Below are 26,702 nucleotides of genomic sequence, written 5' to 3'. Positions count from 1 at the left end.
CCCTTTTCTGGCTGTGTGTGTGTGTAATTTGTAAGGGACCGGGGACGGGGGTCACGTTACCGGCAAGTTCATTAAAACTACTGCATTATCATAGAATTGTATAGTGGGAAGGGACCCCAAGGGTCATCCAGTCCAACCCTCTAAAATGCAATGTACCACCGTTTGCAACTGGGTGGCAGCCTTTTCCTGGGGCCGGTAGCTGATCGACATTCCCCAGAAAAGAAGCTCATGGAAGCTTAAGACTATGCACTCACTGCAGGGACAGGTGCTAGATGAGGCAAAGAGGGCGGGAGTGTAAAAAAATATAAATTAAATTTCAGTTCTGTGTGTGTTTTTTTGAGAGCCAGTGTGGTGTAGTGGTTAAGAGCGGTAGACTCGTAATCTGGGGAACCGGGTTCGCGTCTCCGCTCCTCCACATGCAGCTGCTGGGTGACCTTGGGCCAGTCACACTTCTCCGAAGTCTCTCAGCCCCACTCACCTCACAGAGTGTTTGTTGTGGGGGAGGAGGGGAAAGGAGAACGTTAGCCGCTTTGAGACTCCTTCGGGTAGTGATAAAGCGGGGTATCAAATCCAAGCTCCTCTTCTTTCTTTTCTTTTTTACAGTTTACAGTCATACCTCATGTTAGTTCTTTCAGGTCTGCGGAAAGGATTACTTCCGGGTTTCACCGCATGCGCGGTGAAGCGCAAAATGACATCACACACATGCACAGAAGCAGCGAATCGCAACCTGCAGGTGCGCAGACACGCCGCTGCAGGTTGCATTCTTTTCATGTTCTTTCATGTTGCAAATGCAACCAGAGGTACCACTGTATAAAAATGTGGAGGTTTCATAAAGATATGTGCCTCTCTTTTTTGTCCTGACCCATGAGGTTTTCCCTCCTGCATTGAGAGTTTCATAGAATTTTTGTTCAACAAACTACCTGGAATATTTGTTTTTGATGACTGTGACGACGGCAATTCTTAGAAGCCAGCTCCGAATATTTAAAATTCCCTGATCTCATTATGTGTTAATGACTGAGTGGGGCGTAGGGAGAAAAGAAAGATTGCTTGTCACGTTACGCTCAACCTTACTGGCGAGGGACCAGTGTGTTTGCAGTGTGTTTAACGGACAAAATGTCTCAAACCAAGGCCGGTGGCTGTTTGTACCCCACGCCCATTAGTGAAACCGGCACAGGGGGAAGTAGGCTTTTTGCCTCTCCGTATAAAATAGAGGGCAGTCCTTTTATGTACAGAAGCAGGAGTGGAAAACACGACCCGTAGGTCAGCTGCCGTCCGAAAAACATTTGTAGCACCTCTTAGAACAATGGGCAGTAAGTTTACATACATTTCGCTTTTAACCTGACCTGCGAGTGCGCTTGAACTACAGCTACTTTAGGTGCAAACACACACAAAAAGCTGCTTTTCCTAGAAATGGGGGACTGACAACAGGAAAGCACTTTGGACCCTCTGCTCCTGGCAGGATTCAGCTGAACAAGCCTTTAGGTCTTTTCCCACTGACCTGCCCCAAAGTTTGAAAACGGCCTGTTTAAGCTGGTGGCCTTCAGATATGTTTGGACTATAACTCCCATCGGGCATTAGCCAAGACGTCCGGTCCAGAACGTGATGGGCACCAGCTTGGGAGAAGTGTCATACTAAATTATGAGCGGTGTGAGCAAAATTTGCTTGCTTTGCATACACTTGATTCCTTCTCTCCCTCCGCTTAGAAATACAAATGAGAGTCCACTATCTTCCGGTCAGCTCTTACTGCCCAAAAGTTCTTGCTAATGTTTAGCCAGACTCTCCTGATTTCTGTTATTGGGGCAAGGTAGTAAGGGGGACGGGAAGAGACACAGGCACTGTTGAACGCTCCTCGAATTATACAAAGTTTTATTTAGAGTGCAATCTCCGTTTTCACAAATTACAGCAAAGAGAGAAGGGGAGAATAAAGCCACACACATGGTCATCCCACGTATATTTTCTTCCTTTGCGCTGGGACTTGGGCTGAGGTTTGGGGGGGGGGGTCGAAGCAACAAGAGAGTGGGGGGGGGGCTCACTTGTGGTAGAAGCGCTGGCCCTGTTGCGGGTGCTGGATGAATGCGTGCCGAGGGGCTGGCTGCGGGGAGGCTTGGAAACCAGACTGCAAGAGGGGAGAGAAAGAGATGTTAAAGGAAAGAAGTTTTCAGTGTACAGTGGTACCTAGGTTCCTCAAACACCTTGCTTCCCAAACACCAAAAACCCAGAAGGAAGTGTTCCGGTTTTCGAACGTTTTTCAGAAGCAGAACGTCCGATGCGGCTGTCGGCTATTGTTTCCGGGGCGCCTGCACCAATCAGAAGCTGCCCCTTGGTTTTCAAACATTTCGGAAGTCAGACGGACTTCCAAAACGGATTTAAGTTTGGTGCTTTTGTTTTTGCTATTTGTTTTGCGTTTCTGTTTTTGGGGCTTTTTCGGTTAATTTGTTTTTGTGACTGTGTGAAACCCAGTCTACTAACTGATTGATTGCGTGACTGTGGAAATAGATAAAAGCCCCCGCATCCAAACAATGACTATCAGAGCAGGTAAGAATTTTTTTTAAAAAATTATCATTACAATACTGTCTTATTTTATAGTACAGTACATTGTTTATTGCTTTCAATTTACAGATCAATGGCCTCGTTAAATAGTAAAATTCATGTTAAATTGCTATTTTAGGGGTTGTTTTTAAAAGTCTGGAACGGATTAATCCGTTTTGCATTACTTTCTATGGTAAAGTGCCCCTTGGTTTTGGAATGTTTTGGTTTTGGAACGGATTGAGAACCAACGTACCACTGTATATGAATTAACGGTCACAACCGGAAGGTTGTACAGCAATCCCTCATCTTGCGCAGGGGCTAAGTGGAAATCGTGGAGGATCCAACCCTTAGAATTGCCTAATGGGGGAGAGGGAGAGCGAGAGACAGCTGGTGTACTGAGCCGGCCTTGCCCAATGCCCAGCAAACAAGGCAGGGAGCTAAAACGCTTTGTGCCAGCGTAATCCCGGCTCTCCGCCTGACTTGGGACTCGACTTGTGCTTTTCCAACCAGCCTGCCTTCAACCGTGTGTGGTTGACATTGCACCCATCAAGTGTGCAGCAAGATGAGGAGTTACTGCCTTCGGTTTTCAGGCTGCTGGGTACTGGGTGGAAACTCCCAGTACGTTTCCGAGCACAATTGAAAGTGTTGGTGCTGACCTTGAAAGCCCAACACGGCCTCAAAGGCCCAGTAGACCTGAAGGAGCGTCTCCACCCCCATCTTTCAGCCGGACACTGATTTCCAGCTCTGATGGCCTTCTGGCGGTTCCCTCCCTGCGAGAAGCCAAGTCACAGGGAACCAGGCAGAGGGCCTTCTTGGTGGTGGCGCCCTCCCGTCAGATGTCAAGGAAATAAGCAACTACCTGACTTTTGGAAGACATCTGTTTAAAAGGTAAAGGGACCCCTGACCATTAGGTCCAGTCACAGACGACTCTGGGGTGCGCCGCTCATCTCGCTTTATTGGCTGAGGGAGCCGGCGTACAGCTTCCAGGTCATGTGGCCAGCATGACTAAGCCGCTTCCGGCGAACCAGAGCAGCGCATGGAAACGCCGTTTACCTTCCCGCCAGAGCAGTACCTATTTATCTACTTGCACTTTGACATGCTTTCCAACTGCTAGGTTGACAGGAGCAGGGACCGAGCAACGGGAGCTCACCCCGTTGCGGCGATTCGAACCACCAAGTCCTAAGCTCTGTGGTTTAACCCACAGCGCCACCCACGTCCCTAAAGCCCTGTTCAGGGAAGCTTTTAATATTTGATGAATTGTTGTATTTTAATAATTTGTTGGAAGCCGCCCAGATGGGCGGGGTATAAATAAATTATTATTATTATTATTATTATTATTATTATTATTATTATTATTATTAGTCTGGAGGGGCCCTGGGGTGCCGGTCAGGCTGTGGGCAGTCAGTGTCTCCGCATGGACACACTGCTCCTGCCCTGGGCCTCCGTATACATATATAAAGCTCTCTCCCGGCCAAACAATCACCTCCTCCCAGCCTGATCGAGTGTGCCTTCATGAGTTTATCATCTGTGTGCTAAATCAAGGGCATAGCAGAGAGGAATTCTTGGTACCGGCCTGTGGAACTCCCTTCCCCTGGAACCTTGCCAAGCAGCCAGCACTGTAAACCTCTCCATTTCTCTCTCTGTCCCTCCCCAACCCACCTTCCAGTCTACGCGGAAACGGTTCAAAGCAGCAGAGGGTTCAGAACATACCAAACACTGAGCCCGACGAGGTTTCCCTCCTGTTAAGGGGCGCAGATTATTTTTTAATAAAAGGAAGCCAGCCAGGCCTCCCACACTGCCCACACCTTTGGCGATGTTGTGCTTCGGTTTGTTTAACCGCTGCTGCTGTTTTTCATCCCGAAACTAGGCTCAAGAATCCTACTGGTAGTTTTGTGCTGGCTTGTTTGTTTGATCGGTTTATCTTTTTAATAGAAAGGTAGAGTAAAAATCCTGAAATTACGAACAGATTGTCTGAACTCCTTTCCCCGAGGAAGAGTCAGAAATACAGTTGCGTTTTTTTAAAAAATAAATACAATGGGACCTTGGTTCTCAAATTCCGAAAACCTGGAAGCATTCATTCCAGTTTTTGAACGTTTTTCAGAAGTCAAATGTCTGATGCGGCTGTCGGCTATCGTTTCCGGAGCGCCTGCACCAATGAGAAGCTGCGCCTTGGTTTCCGAACATTTTGGAAGTCAAATGGAACGGATTAAGTTTGGTGCTTTTGTTTTTGCTATTTATTTTGCGTTTTTGAGGCTTTTTAGTTTAATTTGTTTTTGTGACTGTGTGGAAGCCAGTTCAGCTACTGATTGATCGATTGTGCGACTGCAGAAATGGATAAAAGCCCCCCCCCCCCATTCAAACAATGACTATCATCAGTGCAGGTAAGGGAAAAAAATAATTAATACTGTCTTATTTATAGTACAGTACATTGATTATTGCTTTGATTTTATGGATCCATGGTCTCATTAGATAGTAAAATTCATGTTAAATGGCTGTCTTAGGGGTTGTTTTCCAAAGTCTGGAACGGATTAATCCATTTTGCATTCCTTTCTATGGGAAAGCGCGCCTTGGTTTTGGAACGGACTCCCGGAACGGACTAAGTTTGAGAACCAAGGGACCACTGTAAAACAAATACAGTGTTGTATTCTAGTAAAGGTAAAGGGACCCTTGACCGTTAGATCCAGTCGCGGACGATTCTGGGGTTGCGGCGCTCATCTCGCTTTATTGGAGCCGGCGTACAGCTTCCGGGTCATGTGGCCAGCATGACTAAGCCGCTTCTGGCGAACCAGAGCAGCGCACGGAAACACCGTTTACCTTCCCACCGGAGTGGTACCTATTTATCTACTTGCGCTTTGACGTGCTTTCGAACTGCTAGGTTGGCAGGAGCAGGGACCGAGCAACGGGAGCTCACCCCGTCGCTGCGGGGATTCGAACCACTGACCTTCTAATCGGCAAGCCCTAGGCTCTGTGGTTTAACCCACAGCGCCACCCGCGCATTCTAGTAGCCCCGCATAAATTGATGCACCAACATTGGCGGCATCCGACAGGAAGTGTGATTGGCGGTGGTTCTGCTGGGGATTGGCCTTTTCAGTGGGGGCTCCCCATCTGTGGAATGAGCCCAACCTCAGACTGTACAGAGGCCAGAGGCTCACTAGGGAGGAGAAGCACTCTGCACGCGCTCAGAGATACTGCTATCCGACCTAACCGGAAGAGTCCGCGACAACAAGGAGGAGGAGTATCAGGAAGAGTGGATTAAATTTAATGATTATTTAGTTAAATATGTTAAGTTAAATTAACTGAAAACAGCTTGCAGATACTTAATTGGCTGAGGATTTTATTTATGTTAAGTGATGAATTAATATGTTTAATTCTATAATGTGAAGATTTAAGGATGTTAATGTTTAAGTTACAATTTCATAAGAATTGTGATTTGGAAAACCGTTAAAAGGATATGGAATGAAATTCAACCAAGGGGAAGCGAGGAAGTCACTTAACAAAGTTGATAAGTGTAATTTTCAATAAGATTACGATTTATGTTTGTTTGTCTTGTGTGTTTGTTTATAAAATTGTGAAAACCAATAACCAGAGGTACTGCCGTGGTACGACAAGGCTTGGGATTGAGCTCTGTTCCCCCCCACCCTGCCAGCGAGATACTTACTGTGTGGGGCTGCTGTGGGGCAGTTCCGTGGGAGAAGCTGCCTGGAGAGGCTGGGCGGGCCGGGTGGGTGTACGCCAAACTGGGCTATAAGGGAGAGAAAGGGGGTGGGGGGAGCAAAAATCAGCAAGCGGGAGAGAACGGGAGGGAAAGGGGCTGGGCGTCGCGACGGAGGTGGGAGAGTCGCCCACCTGGGACAAGGAAAAGGAAGGCAAAATTCACAACAGGCCGAAAACAAGAGGAACCACGACAAAACATTATGGGCACGGAAAACCGCGTAACTGGGAAGCGAATTAAAGAGGGGGAGTAGAAGCAGGAAGAGGGGCAACGCGCCTTCAGGTTCTGAGCTTACCTTGGCAGCTGTCTGCATCTGGACTGGGATTTGGGGGGCTTGGAGGAGGCCCTGGTTCGGGTGCAAGGCTTGGGGGTGCATCGGACGTAGGGTCGACTGGAGAGGAAAGGAGAGAGCGGAGGAATTAGACCACCTCCCAAGGTGAGAGGGAATGCACTCTGCACATGCGCTGGCTATTTCACGGCCGAGTCCCGGCAAGCAAACGTTCTTCCCAGGCTCCTGTCCGAACTTAAAATTTACCCCTGTGCAGTTAGAAGCAGTCAAGAACGGCTGCATTGCAGCGCTGCGACGCCATTTTTATACAGTCATGGCTTTCCCCCAAAGGATTCTGGGAGATGAGGTTCTTTATTTTTTTTATTGGAGACCCGTACCCTCCTCAGACAAGTATTTCAGAGTGGTCCTGTATACCTGAAGGAGCGTCTCCACCTCCATCGTTCTGCCTCGACACTTGTGTTCTAGTAAAGGGAAAGGGACCCCGGACCGTTAGGTCCAGTCGTGGCCGAATCTGGGGTTGCGGCGCTCATCTCGCTTTATTGGCCAAGGGAGCCGGCGTACAGCTTCCGGGTCATGTGGCCAGCATGACTAAGCCGCTTCTGGTGAACCAGAGCAGCGCACGGAAACGCCGTTTACCTTCCCGCCAGAGCGGTACCTCTTTATCTACTTGCACTTTGATGTGCTTTCGAACTGCTAGGTTGGCAGGAGCAGGGACAGAGCAACGGGAGCTCACCCCGTCATTGCGGGGGTTCGAACCGCCCACCTTCTGATCGGCAAGCCCTAGGCTCTGTGGTTTAACCCACAGCGCCACCTGGGTCCCATACTGACTACTTAGGTTTGTGGCTGCTTCCCTGATGACGTACCACTGCCGTTTGGTTTTTAAAAATATTGTTCGCCATCTCGTAAGACCTCTGTGGGATAGCCCAGTCGGTAAGAGCATAGGGTTCTTCATCTCGTGGCCACGGGTTCAAGCCCCACGTTGGGGCCAGAAGATTCCTGCATTCCAGGGGGCTGGTGACCCCCCGGGGTCCCTTTCCAACTCTACAAAAGAGCACGGACATTTTCAGAGAGCGATGCTGCGGGTGTGAACTCACCGAATCGGTAAATCCTGACTGCTGGTTCGCGTGCTCCAGTTGTTTCTGCAGAGGGATGGCCGTGCTGGGAGGAATGAAACCTGGAAAGGGAAGGTTGAAAGAGCTAAGCGTGAGCCTTGCAAGGAAAGAAACAGGGCCCTGGAAGAAGTGTGGGGCTGGTTCATTTTCTCTTTCCTCTTCGGACAACATCTCCCAGCGCAACTCCCCTGCCATCTCATGTCCATGGAGGCGCAGGTCAGTTCTGTGTCCAGGGCAGCTGTTTATCAGCTCCATCTGATACGCAGGATGAGACCCTTCCTGCCTACGAACTGTCTCACCAGAGTGGCGCATGCTCTGGTTATCTCCTGCTTGGACTTCTGCCATGTGCTCTACGTGGGGCTACCTTTGAAGGTGACTTGGAAACTACAACTAATCCAGAATGCGGCAGCTAGAATGGCTGGGAATGGCTGCCAAGACCACATAACACCAGTCCTGAAAGGCCTACATTGGCTCCCAGGACGTTTCCAAGCACAATTCAAAGTGTTGGTGCTGACCTTGAAAGCCCTAAACGGCCTCAAAGGCCCAGTAGACCTGAAGGAGTGTCTCCACCTCCATTGTTCTACCTGGACACTGAGGTCCAGCTCCGAGGGCCTTCTGGCGGTTCCCTCCCTGCGAGAAGCCAAGTTACAGGGAACCAGGCAGAGGGCCTTCTTGGTGGTGGCGCCCGCCCTGTGGAACGCCCTCCCATCAGATGTAAAGGAAATAAACAACTACCGGACTTTTGGAAGACATCTGAAGGCAGCCCTCTTTAGGGAAGCTTTTAATATTTGATGAATTATTGTATTTTAATATTTTGTTGGAATGTGCCCAGAGTGGCTGGGGAAACCCAGCGAGATGGGCGATGTATTATTATTATTAATAATAATAATAATAATAATAATAATAATAATAGGATTTGCCAACCTCCAGCATGCTCTTGTCCATGGGGTCACGAAGAGTCGGACACGACTAAACAACTGCAGACTTATTATTATTATTATTAAGATTTGCCAGCCACTCTGCAGACTTACCAGGCTGAGCGGTGGGGAAGTGGCTGTGGATTGTGTAGCCAGGCTGCTGTTGCGGCAAGTACTGCATGGTGGGGAAAGCAGAAGGCCCTGGAAGGGAAAGGAGAGGAGGGTGAAAGCCCGGCCTGCTCTGCCCCCGCCACCCATGCCGCGGAGGGAAAGGGATGCAGCGTGGCACCCGATCGCCCACGGGCTCCATCCTCACCTCGGATCGACTGGCTGCTGGCGTAGCTGACGGGCACCGTGTGCTGGCTCTGCCCCACGGCGTAAGGGCTGTGCCCGGACTGCCCGCCCTGGTACTGGCCGTGCTCTGCCGTGCTGGCGGGGAAAGTCGGCTGCGTGGCAAAGTGGCGAGACTGGGGAGACAAAGCACGCACAGAGACGTCCCTTATTTTTACCGCCAGGCGCACCAAATCTGCCTCACAACTAACCGCTTTGTCTTATTTGCCATCCGACGTATTTCCGTGTTTCCCTGCCGTAAACGGGCCTGTGGCGCTCGGAAGGAAGGGCGGCAATTCAATTTAATTAGTAACTATCGTAACAGCAGCAACAGCAAAGGCAGCGCTGGCACCGTCCGCCATTTTGAAAGGGGAGCCATTTTGTGAGGGAAGAACTAACCGTTTTGTCTTGTTTATATGGGGGGGGGCATAAGCAGAATGCTGCAGTTGGAAGCAGCATCCAGGAGGAAACCAGAAAAATATCTGGGAAAATCAAGACGCATGGCAACCCATGTTGGCAGTGTTGTTTGTGCCGATTTCCCTTAAAAATAGCTCCAAAACGTCATTTTTTGTTGAGATTTTGCCAAAAACAACCCCCACCCCGCAATAAAAAGCTCAACAACTTTTGTGTCCAGATTTTGAAACGTGGCAACCCTAGTTTATCATGTTATGTGGTTTTGTGCTGTAAACGGGCCTGTGGCCGTTGGGATCCAGGGCAGTATATAAATTTAAATAACAACCACCACGACAATAGAAAAGGCAGCGCTGCCACAGCCCGCCATTTTGCGAGGGAACATTGGGAAGAGAACGTTTGACTCTGCTCATGAAAAGCAAAATATAACCACTTCCTGGGGGGAAAGAAAATTGGGCTCAGCCCCTGGCACGGTTCTTGCTTGCTTAGGCAGCCCTGCCTTCGTGGCACTTTAACGGGCAATTTTTATTACGTATCATTTGTTTTAGACGCATGGCTTTTACTTCTACTCTGATAAATCTTACATCAGTTTGGCTTTATATATCAGGCATACGCAACTGGTCAATTGCGGGGCTTTCCTGGTCGATCGTTGATCACCCCCCCCAAAAAAAAAAACTCCACAATGGTCAATCCAAAGGGTAGATCACTGCCAGTTTTTTTATACAGTGGGAGTAGATCACAGTCTCTTGGGCATGGGTAGGCAAACTAAGACCTGGGGGCCAGATCCGGCCCAATCGCCTTCCAAATCTGGCCCACGGACGGTCCGGGAATCAGCGTGTTTTTACATGAGTAGAATGTGTCCTTTTATTTAAAATGCATCTCTGGGTTATTTGTGGGGCATAGGAATTCGTTCATTCCCCCCCACCAAATATAGTCTGGCCCCCCACAAGGTCTGAGGGACAGTGGACTGGCCCCCTGCTGAAAAAGTTTGCTGACCCCTGCTCTTGAGAGTTGGACATGCCTGTTTTATATTATCAGTTTTTTAAACGATTATTTCACATTGCATTTTGCAAACTGCTTAGGACGTTTCTGCTGATGAAGCAGCGTGCCCCTCTTGCCAAATAAATGACCGTATTTTTTGCTCTATAAGACTCACTTTCCCCCTCCTAAAAAGTAAGGGGAAATGTGTGTGTGTCTTACGGAGCGAATGCAGGCTGCGCAGCTATCCCAGAAGCCAGAACAGCAAGAGGGATTGCTGCTTTCACTGCGCAGCGATCCCTCTTGCTGTTCTGGCTTCTGAGATTCAGAAATATTTTTTTTCTTGTTTTCCTCCTCCAAAAACTGGGTGCGTCTTGTGGTCTGGTGCGTCTTATAGAGCGAAAAATACGGTAATAGATCCTTCGAGGAATACTATGACTTCAGTGTTGAATAAAGAGATCTGGTCTTTCCAGGAGCAACTGGGGGGGAACTCACTGTGATCACTGGAGGTCCAAACATCTGCTTGGCTCGATCGGCGGATATCAAGGTGCCGGCCCGGTTATGGCCCCCGGGGCTCCCTGCGGAGAAAGGGAAGAAATCCCATTGACATCAACCCCTCCAAGCCGTCCAGAGGGTGAGAAAACTCCTTCCCAAAGGGGTGGAGGGTCAAGTCTTCTTTCCTCCAATAAAAGACTCTCTGGAAGGGTGTTGTGACGCACTATTTAATTGGGATCCGCCATTATGGGACAGAGATAAACAGCCATGGGGGAGGCGAGCTCTTAATTTGTTATCATATCTGTGCTTCAAGCCCAAATTGGCAAATCTCCCCTGAAAGACTAATGTTTGATGCAACCTGTCTGAGAAAATGAATGAGCAAACGCCTAGATTTTATTTCATCGGAACTGAGAGAAGATGGCGTCTGCCACCAGAGAAGGACTTTTGGATTGATTCGGCATAAACACCAGCGTGTGAGGACATATTGCAAACAACAGACTTATCAGCTGCCAAAAAAGAAAAAGAAAAGGAGAGTCATACAAACTTCACACAGAAGCATATCACTGCTCACTTCAACTCGCCTGTGGAAACAACTCAGAGGCCATGAAGAAAGGGAAGGATAACAACAGGAAGATTTAAAGAAGGAACTATTGGAAACTCAAGGCAGTAGAAACATGAGATGATTGGAACCCCACTGAACTTGAAGCATGGGAAGCCCCAACAAAAAATTATAATTTGGCAAAATATCTGGACTATATGAGAGGCATTTGTATAATTTGGAATATGTAATGTGATCTGATCGGATTGTTAAAATAGAAAACTTAATAAAAATTAATTTTTTTAAAGAAGTCTTCGCTTTCCTCCGCTCTCCCCTCTCCCATACCTGCAATCCTACCAAGGGAGGCACCACAGAGGCGTTATACATGGAATGTCCTGGGTTCGAGTCCCGACATCTCTCGCTAAAACTGGACCGCAGGTGGAGACTGGCGGCCCAATTCAGCACAAGGTGACTTTGGGTGGGGAAAGCACACCTGCCTGATCCGTGGCCGAACTCTAAGAGAATTCTCTCAATGTGCCGCCGACACGGCCAAAAAGAAACGAACCTTGCATGTTGAGGATGTGAGCCCCTGCGTGGACGGCCATTCCTTGCTGGTAAGCGGCTGCCGTCAGCGTCGTCATGTCGCTGTGGACAGGAGGAAAGAGGTCAATAAAGCGCCTGCAATAACAGTGGCGATGAAACCCAACTCAGAAAGAAACGGATCTTTGCCGGCGCCTGCTCTCGCCATTCGCTGCCCCTTTTGCAGAAGGCAGGGGAGAAGTGAGTCAGTCGTGGGCTGCCTTCACGGTTTCCCACACATAGTGATTTTTGCGTACTGCACACACACACAACACAATTCACGAAATATTGCCAGGTCAAAAATTATGAAACTGGTACAGTTGTACCTCAGAAGTTGAACGGAATCCGTTCCAGAAGTCCGTTCTGACTTCCAAAACATTCGGAAACTAAGTCACAGGTTCCGATTAGCTGCAGGAAGCTCCTGCAGCCAATCAGAAGTTGCAGAACCCGCGTTGGACGTTCGGGTTCCAAAGAACGTTTGCAAACTGGAACACCCACTTCCGGATTTGCGGCGTTCAGGAACCAAAACGTTTGAGTCGCAAGGCGTTCAAATTCTGAGGTACGATTGTATCATGATACGGACTTCAAACCGGTTTTGGACGATATAGGAACGTAATTATTTTATTTTATTCTTTTAATTTCTATATCACTTTATATTTTTAAGAAACAGCTCAAAGCAGTTTACAGCAGGGGTCGGAAAGGTTTACCTCACCTGGGTGAGTTCACTCCTGCGGAGATCGCTCCATGGGCTGGATCGCGTCAACTGAATCCCCGCTCTGCGCTGTGCTGGTTTAACGCAGCGTGCAGGGACTCGCTGAGCAAGCGGCTTGGTTCAGGGGCGGCTAGTGGGCCGTTTAAACAACCCCCATGGACCGCTTACGGCCCATGGACCACAGGTTTAAAGGTAAAGGGACCCCTGACCATTAGCTCCAGTCATGACCGACTCGGAGGTTGCATGCTCATCTCGCTTTATTGGCCGAGGGAGCCGGCGTTTGTCCGCAGACAGCTTCTGGGTCATGTGGCCAGCAGGACTAAGCCGCTTCTGGCGAACCAGAGCAGCACACGGAAGCGCCGTTTACCTTCCCGCCGGAGCGGTACCTATTTATCTACTTGCACTTTGATGTGCTTTCGAACTGCTAGGTTGGCAGGAGCAGGGACTGAGCAACGGGAGCTCACCCCGTCGCAGGGATTCGAACCGCCGACTTTCTGATCGGCAAGTCCTAGGCTCTGTGGTTTAACCCACAGCGCCACCCGCGTCCCGACCCCTGGTTTACAGCATATTAAATCAATAAAACATAAATAAAACAATCTGAAGAAAATCAAATATACAGTCAAAGCAACATAACATCACCCAGCCCTATGTGGAAGCCAGCATTCCAATCACGCTCACACCACAGAACAGGCTGTGGGCAGTTTTATTTTCAATTCCGTGCCTAATAACTCCTAAGCACGGAATTCGCCTTTTTCTTTTAGAAGACAAACTTTTAGAAGACACCTGAAGGCAGCCCCGTTTAGGGAAGCTTTTAATGTTTAATAGGTTATTGTATTTTAGTGTTTTGCTGGAAGCCGCCCAGAGTGGCTGGGGAAACCCAGCCAGGTGGGCGGGGTATAAATAATAAATTATTATTATTATTTTTCACAGCGGCCAAACACTGGCTCAAGATCTCCACGAGGCTCCTGCTCGTTCACAGCCAGTTCAGAACCCACAAACATCAACACACAGTTAGGATTTCGCCCTCTGCATCGCTAGACGCTTGTGATCTCGCCAACCTTTGCTCCTTGCGCCGCCGTTTCTCCTCCTCGTGAAGCACTTTTTTCAGCTGAAGGAAAAGCTGGTGCTTCTCCTCCTGTAGGGCGAGCAGTTTCTCTTCCAGCTTCATGATCTGCGGGTGGAAAAGGGGTCGGAGGTGAGCTGGGATGTCTCCAGGGACGGAGAAGAAGAGTTTGGACTTGATATCCCGCTTTATCACGACGCGAAGCAGTCTCAAAGCGGCTCACATTCTCCTTTCCCTTCCTCCCCCCCAACAAACACTCTGTGAGGTGAGTGGGGCTGAGAGACTTTAGAGAAGTGTGACTGGCCCAAGGTCACCCAGCAGCTGCAGGTGGAGGAGCGGGGAAGCGAACCCGGTTCACCAGATTACGAGTCCACCGCTCTTAACCACTACACCACACTGGCTCTCTCACACTGGAGGCCTGCCAAAACACAGGGCTGCCCCACAGACCTGCTCCTTCGTCTCCTCCAGGGACATCCGCTCTTCCATCTCCTTCTTCCGACGCCTCTCCTGTTCCTCCTTCATCTTCTGCTCCATCATCTTGTCGACTTCTTCCTCCTCTGCAGGACGAGGGGGAAAGGCATAATAATTATAATAATAATAATACAGTGGTGCCCCGCAAGACGAATGCCTCGCAAGACGGAAAACTCGCTAGACGAAAGAGTTTTCCGTTTTGGAGGTGCTTCGCAAAATGAATTTCCTATGGGCTTGCTTCGCAAGACAACAATGCCTTGCGAGTTCCTGCGGGGTTTTTTTTCCTCCCCCCTTTTTCTAAGCCGCTAAGCCGCTTATCAGCTGATCCGATAAGCCGCTAAAAGCCGCTAATAGCGCTAATACGCTAATCCGTCAATGGGCTTGCTTCACAAGATGAAAAAACCGCTAGACGAAGAGAATCACAGAACGGATTCTTTTCGTCTTGCGAGGCACCACTGTACTTTATTTATACCCTGCCCATCTGGCTGGGTTTCCCCAGCCACTCTGGGCGGCTTCCAACAGAATATTAAAACACAATAATCTATTAAACATTAAAAGCTTCCTTAAACAGGGAGGAATTACCTTCCCGAAATGCAACTTCCATGGAGCCTCAACTCAGTTCAAGACTTCTTCAGGTTCTGCACTACTTAGGCAGGAAGAACCAGTTGCACAAATATAGGATAGCGGACACCTGGCTTGCCAGTAATCCTTGTGAAAAGGATCTAGGGATCTTGGTGGACCACAAGCTTAACATGAGCCCACAATGTGATGCAGCAGCAAAAAAGGCCAATGCAATTCTAGGCTGCATCAATGGAAGTCCAGATCAAGGGAAGGAATAAGGTAAAAGGACCCCTGACCATTAGGTCCAGTCATGGCTGACTCTGGGGTTGCAGCACTCATCTCGCTTTACTGGCCGAGGGAGCCGGCGTACAGCTTCCGGGTCATGTGGCCAGCAGGACTAAGCCGCTTCTGGCGAACCAGAGCAGCGCACGGAAACACCGTTTACCTTTCCGCCGGAGTGGTACCTATTTATTTACTTGCACTTTGACGTGCTTTCGAACTGCTAAGTTGGCAGGAGCAGGGACCAAGCAACGGGAGCTCACCCTGTCATTGCGGGGATTCGAACTGCCGACCTTCTGATCGGCAAGCCCTAGGCTCTGTGGTTTAACCCACAGCGCCACCCGCTGTGGAAGGAACAGTCCCGCTCTATTCTGCCTTGGTCAGACCACACCTGGAAGACGGTATCCAGTTCTGGGCACCACAATTTAAGGAGGAAACTGGCAAGCTGGAATATGTGCAGAGAAGGGTGACCAAGATGGTCAAAGGTCTGGAAAACAAGCCTTATGAGGAACGGTTGAGGGAATTGGGTATGTTGAGCCTGGAAAAGAGGGAACTGGGAGGAGATCTGACAGCCACCTTCAAATCTCTGAAGGGCCGTTGCATGGAAGATGGAGCAATCTTATTTTCTCCTGCTCTGGAGGGTTGGATAGATTAAAGCTGCAAGGAAGGAGATTGGGACTAGACTTCAGGAAGAGTTTTCTGACCGTAAGAGCCGTTTGACAGGGGAAGCATCTTCCTGGGATGATGACGGGCTCTTCTTCCTTGGAGGTTTTTAAGCAGAGGGTGGAAGGTCTTGGAAGTGTCAGCTGGGACTCCCGCATTGCAGGGGGTTGGGCTGGATGACCTCTGGGGTCCCCCCAACTCTACAATCCTGGGATTTTCCCCCAGCAGGTCACCGGGGGTCGGCCGCTGCCTCCTCCCAGCCTAGCCTACCTGGCACCGGGTTGGGGTTGTGGGGATTGCGCGCCGCCTTGAGCACCTTGCAGGAGGCGGGATATAAACTCAAATGCAGGTACATGCAGATGCATGCAAATGAAAATACAAATGTAATAAACAGTAGTGACATTTGAATTGAATCATCAAAACCTTAAAAGTCGAAACCTGGTCATAAACATAAGTACCAATCTTGTGATTTGGCCACATCTCCACTGTCATCTGTAGTACAATAGTACTTATATTGCCATATTTTATTTTATAAATTGCTTGTTGGTCATTGACCATATTAAATATATTTGATTTGATTTGAAAATACAAATGCCAGTACATGCAAATACAAATGCAAATACATGTAAATACATGCAAATGAAAATGCAAATGCTAGTACATGCAAATACAAATGCAAATACAAGTACATGTAAATACATGCAAATACAAATGCTAGTACATGCAACTGCATGCAAATGAAAACAGAAATGCAAATGCATGCAAATAACCCCCTCCCCCGTCTCTCTCTCTCTCTCTCACCCTGCCGCTTCCTCTCTCTCTCCACCATGACGTGCCGGTGCAAGGCGCGGGCCATGGCCGAGCTCAGCTTCGGCCTCTCCAGCAGCGCCGGCATGGCGGCCTCTCCGGCTGCCCGGGGCGCCCGGGACCCGAGGCGGAGAAGGAGGCTCCTCGGAGGCCGCGGGGAAGGAGGAGGAGGAGAAGCAGCAGCAGCAGCCCGGGAGAGGCGACGCCAACACCCCGCGCGGCTTCCTCTTCCGGGTCACAGCCGCCCCGCCCCCCCCTCTGCCGGGGACCCAGGAGTCCGGGCAGGCTCCACCCCCGCAACTGGCTGAGAGAGGGACCCAGGAGTCCGGGAAAGGGATGCCCCCTCTCCCCCAACTGAGAGAGGGACCCAGGAGTCCGGGACAGGGCTGCCCCACCTCCCCCAACTGAGAAAGGGACCCAGGAGTCCGGGAAAGGGATCCCCGCTCTTCCTCAACGGAAAGAGGGACCCAGGAGTTCGGGCAGGCTCCACCCCTCCCAACTGGCTGAAGGGGACCCAGGAGTCCGGGACTGGCTGCCCACTCTCCACCAACTGAAAGAGGGACCCAGGATTCCGGGACAGGCCTGCCCCCTCTCCCGCGACTGAGAGGGGGACCCAGGAGTCCGGGACTGGCTACCCGCTCTCCCCCAACTGAGAGGGGGACCCAGGAGTCCGGGCAGGCTCCACCCCTCCCAAGTGGCTGAAGGGGAACCAGGAGTCCGGGAAAGGGACCCCAACTCTCCCCCCAACTGAGAGAGGGACCCAGGAGTCCGGGCAGGCTCCACCCCCCACCCCCCACTGGCTGAAGGGGAACCAGGAGTCCGGGAAAGGGATCCCAACTCTCCCCCCAACTGAGAGAGGGACCCAGGAGTCCCGTGCGCTCCGGCTCAGAGGGGAAGGGACCCAGGCGTCCGAGAGGGCGGAAGAGCCCAGCCACTTGTGGCACACACCCCCGATTAAAAAAATGGGGTGGTGGTTCTAATTTTAAGCTGCTATTGTGCTTTTCGCCAGAAAGAGACAATGATTTTAAATTATGTTTATGATATGTGAAAAAGATATATTCGAGAAAATAAAATAAGCCCGATTTTTTTTCTTTTCAAGCAGTAAGAGATGTCCTCAGCTTCCCTGGAGTTGCAGATAGAAAACCTTTGCTGAGTTCGAATCTGGAGACCAGTCATACCTGCTTCTGTGATCTCCCTTCGCTAATGCAAGGGGCTTAATATTGTTTGATTTGATTTTCCACATTTCTATGCAGAAGACACTAAAAATGAATTTAAGGCAGGCTTCTTCAACCTCGGCCCTCCAGATGTTGTGAGACTACAATTCCCATCATCCCTGACCACTGGTCCTGCTAGCTAGGGATCATGGCCAAAACATCTGGATTAAGCCTGGATTAAGCTGTGAACCCCATCTCTAGACTCAAGTTCTGTACGTGTGTAAATAAACCATCTACCCCAAAGACATCGCAATTCTCCGCTGTGACTCATTTCCCAAAAGCAACCACAAACCTCGGGTGCCTGGAACTCCCCTAAACCTTGTTCCACTCAAGAGATTTTGGGCGGCATGCAATGATTTATCAAGGAAGGAAATGTGCTTTCCCACCACGCCCGCTCGCAGTCTCCCTGCAGCCAGAGTCGGGCCCACCAAGTGGCAAGGAGTGACACAGGCTCAGCACCTATGGAGATGTCCTAAAGGTAAAGGGACCCCTGACCATTAGGTCCAGTCGTGACCGACTCTGGGGTTGCGGCGCTCATCTCGCTTTACTGGCCGAGGGAGCCGGAGTACAGCTTCTGGGTCATGTGGCCAGCAGGACTAAGCCGCTTCTGGTGAACCAGAGCAGCGCACAGAAACGCCGTTTACCTTCCCGCCGGAGTGGTACCTATTTATCTACTTGCACTTTGACGTGCTTTCAAACTGCTAGGTGGGCAGGAGCAGGGACCGAGCAACGGGAGCTCACCCCGTCATTGCGGGGATTCGAACCGCCGACCTTCTGATCGGCAAGTCCTAGGCTCTGTGGTTTAACCCACAGCGCCACCTGCGTCCCACCACGGAGATGTCCATACCTTCTTGCAAATCACGGGGAAGGCCTGTGGCTCGGGTGGCAGTGCAGCTGCCGGGCGTACAGAAGGCCCGGGTCCAATGCTTGGGTTAGGGTGAGAAGATGCTGCCAGTCCGTGCTGGGATGGAAGGCAGTTTTCGGATGCTGCTTCCAAGCTCTTGCTGACCCAATGGTGGATGGGAAAAGAGCAGAAAGGAGTCACCCCACCCCTCTGCCCTTCATGACATCCACAATCGTCTGCGGCGCCACCCCCAAAATAAGGTATTTCAACAAGTCCCATGCAAAGCAAATTTTGCAGCATTTGGGACCTTTTAGATTAAGGGACGGCACGATAGAAGCTTATAAAATTAAGCGTGCCAAAGGGAAAGTTTTCCTCCAAACACAGGAAATGGTGGGTCTCCCATGAAGATGAACGGTGGAAGGTTTAGGAAAAGGAGGAAGACGTACTTGCTCATCCAGGAACTGCGGAACTCCCTGCCACAGGAGGCCAACTCGGGTGGTTTTAAAAGGGGATTGAAAAATTCCTGGAGGAGGAGAGGGCCATCGGTGGCTGTGCTCTCCTGCCGCAGTTGAAGCCGGCGGTGCTTCTGGGTACGAGTTGCTGGAGACTGCAGGTGGGGGGAGGGATCCTGTGTTCAAATCCTGGGTGCAGGTTTCCCAATGAGTCATCCGGTTGGCCACTTTGAGAAGGCGGTGCTGGACTGACCCAGCAGGATCTTCTTAGGTTGTAGGAAAAAGAGACACGGACACTGAACCAGCTGAATCCTGGTTTATAAACCCTTGCAAGGAACTTGGGGAGAAACGCACTGTACAACCTTTGAAACTTTTGTTCAAAAAAAAAAAAAGAAAAAAAGGGAAACGAAGTTTTTTTACAGAGGTAAAAAAAAACAAAACACCCCAATGCATGTCATTTTCCAACAAATAAAGTGAAAAAGCAGCATAAATACCATTTAAAATATATATAAATCAAAGGGGGGCGGGGTGGGCATTAAAAGCCATGTACCCATTCGCCCCTCAAGAAAATTCACATTTTTTTTTAAATTTTAATTTGACAACCAACACAAGGTTTTAAATAAATAAGGGAAGGGAGAGGAGAGGGGCGGGGGGAATAATAGGCTTGAGAAGGAAAAACGGGTGTTCACACCCACTTGAGAAGTGAGTGCTGGGCTCCTTCAGGATAAAAAGAGCAAGGAAATTTATTTATTTTTGGGGGGGGGAGAGGGCGATGTGCTTGTTGTACGGGGAACAGGGGGGGTCAGAAGAAAGGAGGAATCACCGGAGTCTTCTCTGGAGAGAAATCGTGGTACGGGTGGCGAGTTCGAGAAGCTGGGTGTGAAATTTGATAAATCCATGTCTCTTCTCTTAGGTGGGAATAACTGGAGGGAAATCGTGGTACGGGTGTTGAGTTCGAGAAGCTAGGCGTGAAATTTGAGAAATCCATGTCTCTTTCCCCCCCCCGGAACCCACCCTTGAAACCTTCCACGGGGTAAGTGCTTGTTCACAGCCTGCGTTAATTAAACACACACACACACACACACACACCATTCCACCCCTTATTCCACGACCTTCTTGGGGGCGGTACACAGAGTTTGTGCCGAAGGCTGAAGAAAGAGGGTGGCGGTGGGGAGGATGAAAAAGAAGGACCCCCGTTAAAAACACGCACGCGTACTAAGGAGCAAAGAGACCCACGCCTGGGGGGCGAGTGCGAATCTGCCCCTCTGCTTTCTCTTCCGGGGAGGGGGCAGCGGCTGGGTCAACCCCTGCCCCCTTCACACACCCCTCCTGAAATGTCAGATCCTGTCGCAATTCAGCCGTCGAAGAAAAAGAGAGGGGGCCGATATCACCCCCCCAAAACCCCTCACTTTCTATCCTTTCCCAATGAACACACTCAACATGGCAGGAAGGGCGAGTTTAGAAGGGAGGGAGGAAAAGGGTGAATTTTGCCGGTATAGAAACTCCTGGGCGTTCCAGAAAGAGCCCCCGCACCCCGGAATCTGCAAAAGTCCTTTTGTGGCAACTAATTCCCCTGCGCCGCTTACCCCAAAACCCCCCTCCCCTCATGCTCTTAAATACAAGGCTCAACTCAACACTCCCCAAACATACCAACCCCCCCCCCAAGTTTAGCTTGTCTCTGTGCAAAAAAAGGAAAAATTGGGGGGGAGAGAAGAAGCAGCCGTCTGTGGCCACAGGGGGGCGACGCCGTCGTCTGCCCCACTGGGGGGGGCAGTCTCTTGTGCCTGTCAATCGCCGTAGCTGTCGTCCCCCCCCCCAGTCTGTGCGTAGTAGGGGGTAAGGGGGTTTTGTTTTTTGGCAACAGCCGCTACCCCCGCCGCTCTTCCTCGCCGAACGCCGTGGCGTCGTCATCGTCAGCGCTTCTGGGCGGGAGGCGGTCCTCATTCCACGCGGACGAGGAGCCCGTAGAGGACTGTAGCACCTTTCTCCTTGGTGACCCACTCGATGTCGGCGCTGCTGAAGCGGGGGTCCAGGGGCTCGGGGGCCGCCAGCGACTGGGCGCAGACTTTGTAGGACCCGGGGCGGACGCACACCTGGAAGGCCACCTGGGCTGAGTGCTGCCGGTGGGACTTTGGGTCTTTGAATCTGCGGGAGAGAAGGCGGGAAGAATCAGGGGGCCGTGAGGTCGTCAGGAGCACCCAATAATAATAATAATAAAATTTTATTTATATCCCAGGACACAGGTGGCGCTGTGGGTTAAACCACAGAGCCTAGGACTTGCCGATCAGAAGGTCGGCGGTTCGAATCCCCGCAATGGGGTGAGCTCCCGTTGCTCGGTCCCTGCTCCTGCCAACCTAGCAGTTCAAAAGCACGTCAAGGTGCAACTAGATAAATAGGTACTGCTCCGGCGGCGTTTCCGTGCGCTGCTCTGGTTCGCCAGAAGCGGCTTAGTCATGCTGGTCACATGACCCGGAATCTGTACGCCGTCTCCCTCGGCCAGTAAAGCGAGATGAGCGCCGCAACCCCAGAGTCGGTCACAACTGGACCTAATGGTCAGGGGTCCCTTTACCCTTTACATTTATTTATATCCCGCCCTCCCCAGCCGAAGCCGGGCTGAGAGCGGCTAACAACAATAAAAGTAACACAGCATTCTAATATCAGTTCATTTTAAAATCAATTCAAAATCAAATTCATGGCAACCATTGGGTTAGAGTTCTGTGAGGGTTACCAAAAGAGGGGGTCAGACTGTGCCCTGGCCAAAGGCTTGGTGGAAGTCTTGCAGGCCCTCGGAAAGATGTCAAGTCTCGCAGAGCCCTATTCTCTTGTGACAGAGCGTTCCACCAGATCGGGGCCACGGCTGAAAAGGCCCTGGCTCTGGTCGAGGCCAGCCTAACCTCTCTGTGGCCCGGGACCTCCAGGATGCTTTTGTTTGAAGACCTTAAGGTCCTCCGTGGGACATACCAGGAGAGGTGGTCCCATAGGTACGAGGGTCCTAGGCCGTATAGGGCTTTAAAGGTTAAAACCAGCACCTTGAACCTGATCCTGTACTCCACCGGGAGCCAGTGCAGCTGGTATAGCACCGGGAGAATGTGATCTCGCAGCGAGGACCCCGTAAGGAGTCTCGCCGCGGCATTCTGCACCCGCTGGAGTTTCTGGGTCAGTCTCAAGGGCAGCCCCACGTAGAGCGAGTTACAATAATCCAGTCTGGAGGTGACCGTCGCGTGGATCACAGTGGCTAGGTCAGGGCGAGAGAGGTGAGGGTCACCTGGCCCCCTGAAATTGGCCTGATCCTATCAACTGTCTTCAAGTTACCAGAGGGTTTTTTTGGGGGGGAGGGAGTAGGGGGGGAGATCTCTAAATTCTTGGATTTTGAGAATCCGTTTTCCTGCTTCTCAATCCAGATGAACAGTATCACCTGGACGGTCTCCCTGCTAGCTTTCTCACCTGCTGCCAAATGGTCTGCTTCTTTGAGATGGAGAGGAAATAAGAAGCCCATTTCTCCCTCCCTTCCTTTTTTATTCCGTTTACTGCTTCCACAAGCTTCTCCTCCTTGTTGATTACAACAACCCTGTGAGGTAGCTTAGGCAGAGAAAGGCAGCGACTGCCCCCCCCCAAAGCTGAGCTGCGGGATCCGAACCCTGGTCTCCCAGCTCCTAGGGTCAGACACTCTCAAGGCCAACGTTTCTCAAACCCGGACCCCCAGCTGTTGTCGGACTACAACTCCCACCATCCCTAGCAGGCAGGACCAGCAGCCAGGGATGATGGGAGTTGTAGTCCAACAACAGCTAGGGGACCCGGGTTCGAGAAGCGGTGCTCTAACCACTGCGCCACACTGCCCCCCCTCCCACCAGCTCCTCGGCCAGGCTTGCCGAAGGTCCCAGTAACAGCACACACACACACACACACACACCAGGATACGTACTGCACTTTGGTGGCGAAAGGCTCCAGTCCAGCGTAGCGCAGCGTGGGAGACAGCAAGACGCGCTGAGGATCCTCGCGCCCGTGGGAGCTGTTCTCCTCGGGCTCGTGGTACCCCCCGCTGCCGCCCCCGCCACCCACGCCCCCGCCACCTCCGCCGTTGCCGCCTTGCGGGTCCGCCTTGACTGGGCGGCAGCTCAGGATCGACGTGCTTCCTGCGAAGAGCGAGGAGGAAGAGACACAAGGTGGAATCAGCCTCTCCCGATGGGCTTACGGGGGAAGCGGCAATTGCTTGTTCCCACTGTTAGGGTATGTACCATATTTTTTGCTCTATAACACGCACCTGACCATAACACGCACATAGTTTTTAGAGGAGGAAAATCCGTAGGCATGCCACCCGTAGGCATTCCCTCCATAACACGCACAGACATTTCCCCTTACTTTCTAGGAGGAAAAAAGTGAGTGTTATGGTGCAAAAAATATGGTATTTGGTGCCTCCGTTTTCAGTGTCTAGGCTGTAAACCGCCCTGCGGTCTTTGGATGAAGGGCGGCGTATAAATCTCAACGATAATAATAATAACAATGCAAAAAGCAAGACCTGTCATCATGGGTAGACAAACTAAGGCCCGGATCTGGCCCAATCGCCTTCTAAATCCGGCCCGCGGACGGTCTGGGAATCAGCATGTTTTTACATGAGTAGAATGCGTCCTTTTATTTAAAATGCATCTCTGGGTTATTTGTGGGGCACAGGAATTCGTTCATTTTATTTTCCCCTTCAAAATATAGTCTGGCCCCCCACAAGGTCCAAGGGACAGTGGACCAGCCCCCTGCTGAAAAAGTTTGCTGAGCCCTGCTCTAACCACTATACCACACTGTCTTCCACACTCTCTTGGGGGTGTCTAGATCGGCAGAGGGTCCTCCGCTCAGGTAGCTTGCACTGCCCTCCAAGGTTTGAGTTCGTGTGTGCTGAGGTTTCCACACATGGCTACTCCATGTTGCCTTTATTTATTTTGTTAAATAAATCACGACACAGAGCAGTACTGTGGTACCTTGGTTCTCAAACTTAATCCGTTCCGGAAGTCCGTTCCAAAACAAAGGCGCGCTTTGCCATAGAAAGTAATGCAAAACGGATTAATCCGTTCCAGACTTTTAAAAACCCCTAAAACAGCCATTTAATGTGAATTTTACTATCTAACAAGACTGTTCATCCATAAAATGAATGCAATAAGCAATGTACTGCAGTCACACAATCAATCCATCAGTAGCTGGACTGGGTTCCACACAGTCACAAGAAGAAAATGAAAAAGAGCTGCAAAAACAAAAATGGAAAATAAATAGCAAAAACAGACAATCCTCAGCAGAACAGTCAAATCGGAAGCATAACACTCAAAAAAGAGCACGTTCGGCTTCTACAGAGTCATAAAAAAGAGCAGTAAAAACAAAAACACAAAATAAATAGCAAAAACAGACAGACCTTGCTGTAATAATAATAATAATAATAATAATAATAATAATAATAATAATAATTTATTATTTATACCCCGCCCATCTGGCTGGGCCTCCCCAGCCACTCTGGGTGGCTTCCATAGAAACCAAAAATACAGTAAAATATCACACGTTAAAAACTTCCCTGAACAGGGCTGCCTTAAGATGTCTTTTAAAGATAAGATAGCTGCTTATTTCCTTCACATCTGACGGGAGGGTGTTCCACAGGGCGGGCGCCACTACCGAAAAGGCCCTCTGCCTGGTTCCCTGTAGCTTTGCTTCTCGCAGGGAGGGAACCGCCAGAAGGCCCTCAGAGCTGGACCTCAGTGTCCGGGCAGAATGATGGGGGTGGAGACTCTCCTTCAGGTATACTGTAACACTCAAAACGGAAGTGCGACACTCAAATTGGAAGCATAACACTCAAAATGGAGCATGTTCAGCTTCTGAAAAAAGTTCCCAAACTGGAACACCTACTTCCGGGTTTGCAGTGTTTGGGCTCCAAATTGTTTGAGTACCAAGGCGTTTGAGAACCACGGGACCATTGTATGTCATGTGTGTTGTTGTTCTTCTAAGGTTTTATTCACCTGATTTTAAGACCTGCTGAGGAGCAGGTGGTGGTTGTTATGCGTAAAACCACAGAATTCAAAGTGGGTATGTTTCCTTTCCCCCATGAACTCTCATGGGACGCGGTTTCCTAGGAACAAAATTTGGGCTGTCCGTCGAGCAGGGGGAGGAACTGCCCTGTAGGGGACAGCGGCAAAAGCATTGCGGAGGCAGAAGGTGGCATTCCGTACCCCCAGAAAACACAACCTGGGCACCCCCTTACCTGGCACCAGCTCCCCTTGATCCAGCATGCGCCGGACGGATCCGATGCTCGTCCCGTGATAGGCCATGTGCCATTTCTTACAGGTGCTGCCCACCTCCAACCGGGGATTCACCCTGCCGAGAGGAGAGGAAAGGGTTATTTCGGGGTGCCGGGGGGGGGGAATGAACCCACAGAAAAGAAGGAATGCCATAAGTGCAAAACCCTGTGAGAACAAGATGCTGGATTGGTGAACCATTGGTCTGAGCCATATCTTCCGATATCGACCGTATTTTTCGCTCTATAGGACGCACCCGACCATAGGACGCACCTTGTTTTAGAGGGGGAGAACAAGGAAAAAAAATTCTCCCCCCCCCTCTGCTCAGCGCCCCTTCAGCGAAGCGGCAGGAGAAACGGAGCCCCTTCCATTTCTCCTCCCGCTTGGCTGAAGGGGCGCTGCGAAGTTCTCCCTCTCTGCTGAAGCCAAGAGAGTCTGGAACGGATTGATCCGTTTTGCATTGATTTCTATGGGAAAGCACGCCTTGGTTTTGGAATGTTTTGGTTTTGGAATGGACTTCTGGAACGGATCAAGTTTGAGAACCGAGGTACCAATGTATGTATGTTTGCCAATTTGCTCGGTGTTAGGCCCGCCCCCCCTGGCTTTCCAATCCAGCCTCCGTAGGTAAAGGTAAAGGGACCCCTGACCATTACTGTAGGTCCAGTCGTGGCCGACTCTGGGGTTGCGGCGCTCATCTCGCTTTACTGGCCGAGGGAGCCGGCGTACAACTTCCGGGTCATGTGGCCAGCAGGACTAAGCCGCTTCTGGGAAACCAGAGCAGCGCACGGAAACGCCGTTTACCTTCCTGCTGGAGTGGTACCTACTTATCTACTTGCACTTTGACGTGCTTTCGAACTGCTAGGTTGGCAGGAGCAGGGACCGAGCAATGGGAGCTCACCCCGTCGTGGGGATTTGAACCACCAACCTTCTGATCGGCAAGTCCTAGGCTTTGTGGTTTAACCCACAGCGCCACCCGCGTCCGGCCTCCGTACCTGAGGTTGAAACGGCACCACCCAAAAGGCAGAGCGTAGTCCCGGGGAGGCTCCCCCCGCTTGTAGTAGGCCTCGTCGCCCCGGAGCTTGTGACACGACTCGCAGTAGCAGAGGCTGAATTTGGGGTCTTCCACGAAGTAGTCGTCTGGCAAAAGAGATTGGATGAGGCAGAAGCAGCCCAGGTCAGAAAAAAACAGGGGAGGGGAACCCAAAATATGCCCCTGCGCGTTCTGCCACTAAAAAGAAAACCTTTGGCAAGGCTATAGCATTCGCATTTTGAAAACGAATAAAGAGCAAGCTGTTTTAGTGTGGCAGAGTCTGAACTTTGGAACTCCCTGCCTATTGACATCACTCAAAAGTAATAATAATAATTTATTATTTATATCCCGCCCATCTGGCTGGGTTTCCCCAGCCACTCTGGGCGGCTTCCAACAAAACACTAAAATACAGTAACCTATTAAACATTAAAAGCTTCCCTAAACAGGGCTGCC

At 50.6% G+C, this 26,702-nt stretch overlaps 2 protein-coding genes across 2 annotated transcripts in view; both read right to left on the bottom strand.

Moving 5' to 3' along the window:
* Positions 1–1,849: 1,849 nt before the first annotated feature.
* Positions 1,850–16,680, bottom strand: GPS2 (G protein pathway suppressor 2). The gene is made up of 11 exons (XM_083472790.1): positions 16,441–16,680; positions 14,113–14,222; positions 13,661–13,773; positions 11,877–11,956; positions 10,774–10,856; positions 8,876–9,026; positions 8,674–8,760; positions 7,625–7,704; positions 6,537–6,632; positions 6,188–6,271; positions 1,850–2,116 (listed from the first exon to the last, which is right to left on the bottom strand). The coding sequence occupies exons 1-11, from the start codon at positions 16,532–16,534 to the stop codon at positions 2,030–2,032; spliced, it is 1,065 nt and encodes a 354-aa protein (XP_083328916.1). The 5' UTR covers positions 16,535–16,680; the 3' UTR covers positions 1,850–2,029.
* A 2,577-nt stretch (positions 16,681–19,257) lies between these two features.
* NEURL4 (neuralized E3 ubiquitin protein ligase 4) overlaps positions 19,258–26,702 on the bottom strand; it is a 56,240-nt gene continuing 48,795 nt past the window's right edge. Inside the window, exons 26-29 of the mRNA XM_083472489.1 lie at positions 26,212–26,356; positions 25,186–25,298; positions 22,879–23,089; positions 19,258–21,101 (exon numbers count right to left, since the gene is read on the bottom strand). Of these exons, the coding sequence (XP_083328615.1) occupies positions 20,897–21,101; positions 22,879–23,089; positions 25,186–25,298; positions 26,212–26,356 (674 nt within the window). The 3' untranslated portion in view covers positions 19,258–20,896. The remainder of the gene's footprint in view (positions 21,102–22,878; positions 23,090–25,185; positions 25,299–26,211; positions 26,357–26,702) is intronic.

The sequence above is a fragment of the Podarcis liolepis genome (genome assembly GCF_965112155.1).
Source record: "Podarcis liolepis genome assembly, chromosome: 13".
In the NCBI taxonomy this organism is placed as follows: domain Eukaryota; kingdom Metazoa; phylum Chordata; class Lepidosauria; order Squamata; family Lacertidae; genus Podarcis; species Podarcis liolepis.
Note: the sequence above shows the minus strand (reverse complement) of the source record. Positions and strands in the feature narration are given on the sequence as shown.